General features: G+C 36.7%; 1 protein-coding gene across 1 annotated transcript in view; it reads right to left on the bottom strand.

Annotated features, from left to right (window-relative positions):
- LOC104962594 (collagen alpha-5(IV) chain-like) overlaps positions 1–1,434 on the bottom strand; it is a gene marked incomplete at both ends in the record, with an annotated part of 9,775 nt that extends 8,341 nt beyond the window's left edge. The window contains one exon of the mRNA XM_010791044.1: positions 1,237–1,434. Coding sequence (XP_010789346.1) covers positions 1,237–1,434 — 198 coding nt within the window. The remainder of the gene's footprint in view (positions 1–1,236) is intronic.
- Between the last annotated feature and the right edge of the window lie 243 nt (positions 1,435–1,677).

Raw genomic sequence — 1,677 nt, 5'->3', positions numbered from 1 at the left:
TGAACATCAGCAGGAGAGGACTCTTTAAAGTAGAGACACTACATACTGATATACACTTGAACATCAGCAGGAGAGGACTCTTTAAAGTAGAGACACTACATACTGAACATGAGCATGATAGGGCTCATTTATAATATTAACACTCACTTCATTTTAAAACAAGAATAAAACCAATAGACATGGTTCAAAGTGCTACAGAGCTTAAAAATAACTTTATTACCATTTAGTTTTCACTCTTTTATGTTAATGAGACATTCTAAACACTTGGAAAATAACTATTTCCTTCTTTGAAACAAAAAATCACAACCGGATGTCTACAAAATCATTAAATCAAACATTTGGGATGACAAACTATTCAAATAAAAAATCACATCAGAAAATTAAAAATGACAAGGAAGTATTTAAGAGTACAAGTTACTCATTTCACAATTTAGATAAAGATTTATTTGTCTGCAGAAGCGGCCGATACAAACGATCAGAATAGGAATCCACATCATTGCTCTCTGATGAATCATAGAAGCATTTCTTCAAAGCTAATCAGAAAAAATGTGTTGCTCTCCACACACACACAGCTTTTTGCCTACAGCTCATAAATACAATCAATCTGATATACAAACATTTGGATAGATTTATTTTAAGCAACATTTAAAACAGTTTTATTTCCGATTCCTGCTGTTCTGAAGACCCCTTGTTTTGGTGACACCATCAAACTGCAGGGGACGCAAGACCCCGACACATCTTTAAGTCAAGAGTTATTTATGGGCAGGAGGACATTTAAATAAATATCTGAATATCTTTATCCATCTGTATCCAGTCTCTTGTGTGTCGTGCAACATGTTTCCTTCACTGGAGGAAAAGCAAACGACACACTGGATTTATTCTCACACAAAATGCCATCTCCAGTTTACAGATTAACACCACAGTCTGAAATTAAAAGGTGCCACTGTCTTTCTTTCTATCCTTTCACACATACAAACAATCAAACATTTGGACTTCAGACACAAAGAGGGAAACCTAAAACATGACCATGTGTTGATCGTTCTGTTAACAGTGTTAGATCTGAGGGGAGCAACACGTTTATTTTTCAGTTTCTCGTATGAATGGTACAAGCCTAAAATCTATCCGTCTGTTTCCTGTGTGGAAGCAGGAAAAAAAAGCCTTTCAAAAGCCTGTTTAAAATTCACCAGTGACGATTACTGAACTGATGGAAGAGTGGTTAACAATGAAGATGGAGACTGAGTCTGCTCCCCTTCGTCGCGGGCAGAACGAAGGGTCCTTTCGCAGAGAGCAGTAGGTCCATGTGCTTCATCTCTTTGTCCAACAACAAGTCTGTTTCCACCATCTCTCTACAGGAGGGGGTTATTTTGACAGTGGGTACTGCCGCTGTCCGCCCAAACGCCCGGGGCGGTGTCCCCCCCCCGATGGTGCACTCGCCTGAGAGAAGGGATAAAAAACAAACTTTAAGAAGTGAAAAGAAGAAGAAATAAGAGCACTTTTTAAAGAATACATTAGGGTATTGTAAATAGAAAACAATTAATTAAATGACAGGTCTGGGGGTACTTACAAATCTGAAATTCTCTAAGATTGAAGACACAGTCATGTTATAAAATGTGTGTCTTTTTAATCAAATGTTATCAAAATAAAAATAAAATAAAAATGAAATATATAAGAAAATAA

This window comes from Notothenia coriiceps, unplaced genomic scaffold, assembly GCF_000735185.1.
Source record: "Notothenia coriiceps isolate Sejong01 unplaced genomic scaffold, NC01 NC01_scaffold00035038, whole genome shotgun sequence".
NCBI lineage: Eukaryota > Metazoa > Chordata > Actinopteri > Perciformes > Nototheniidae > Notothenia > Notothenia coriiceps.
This window is presented reverse-complemented; position numbering and strand designations above follow the sequence as displayed.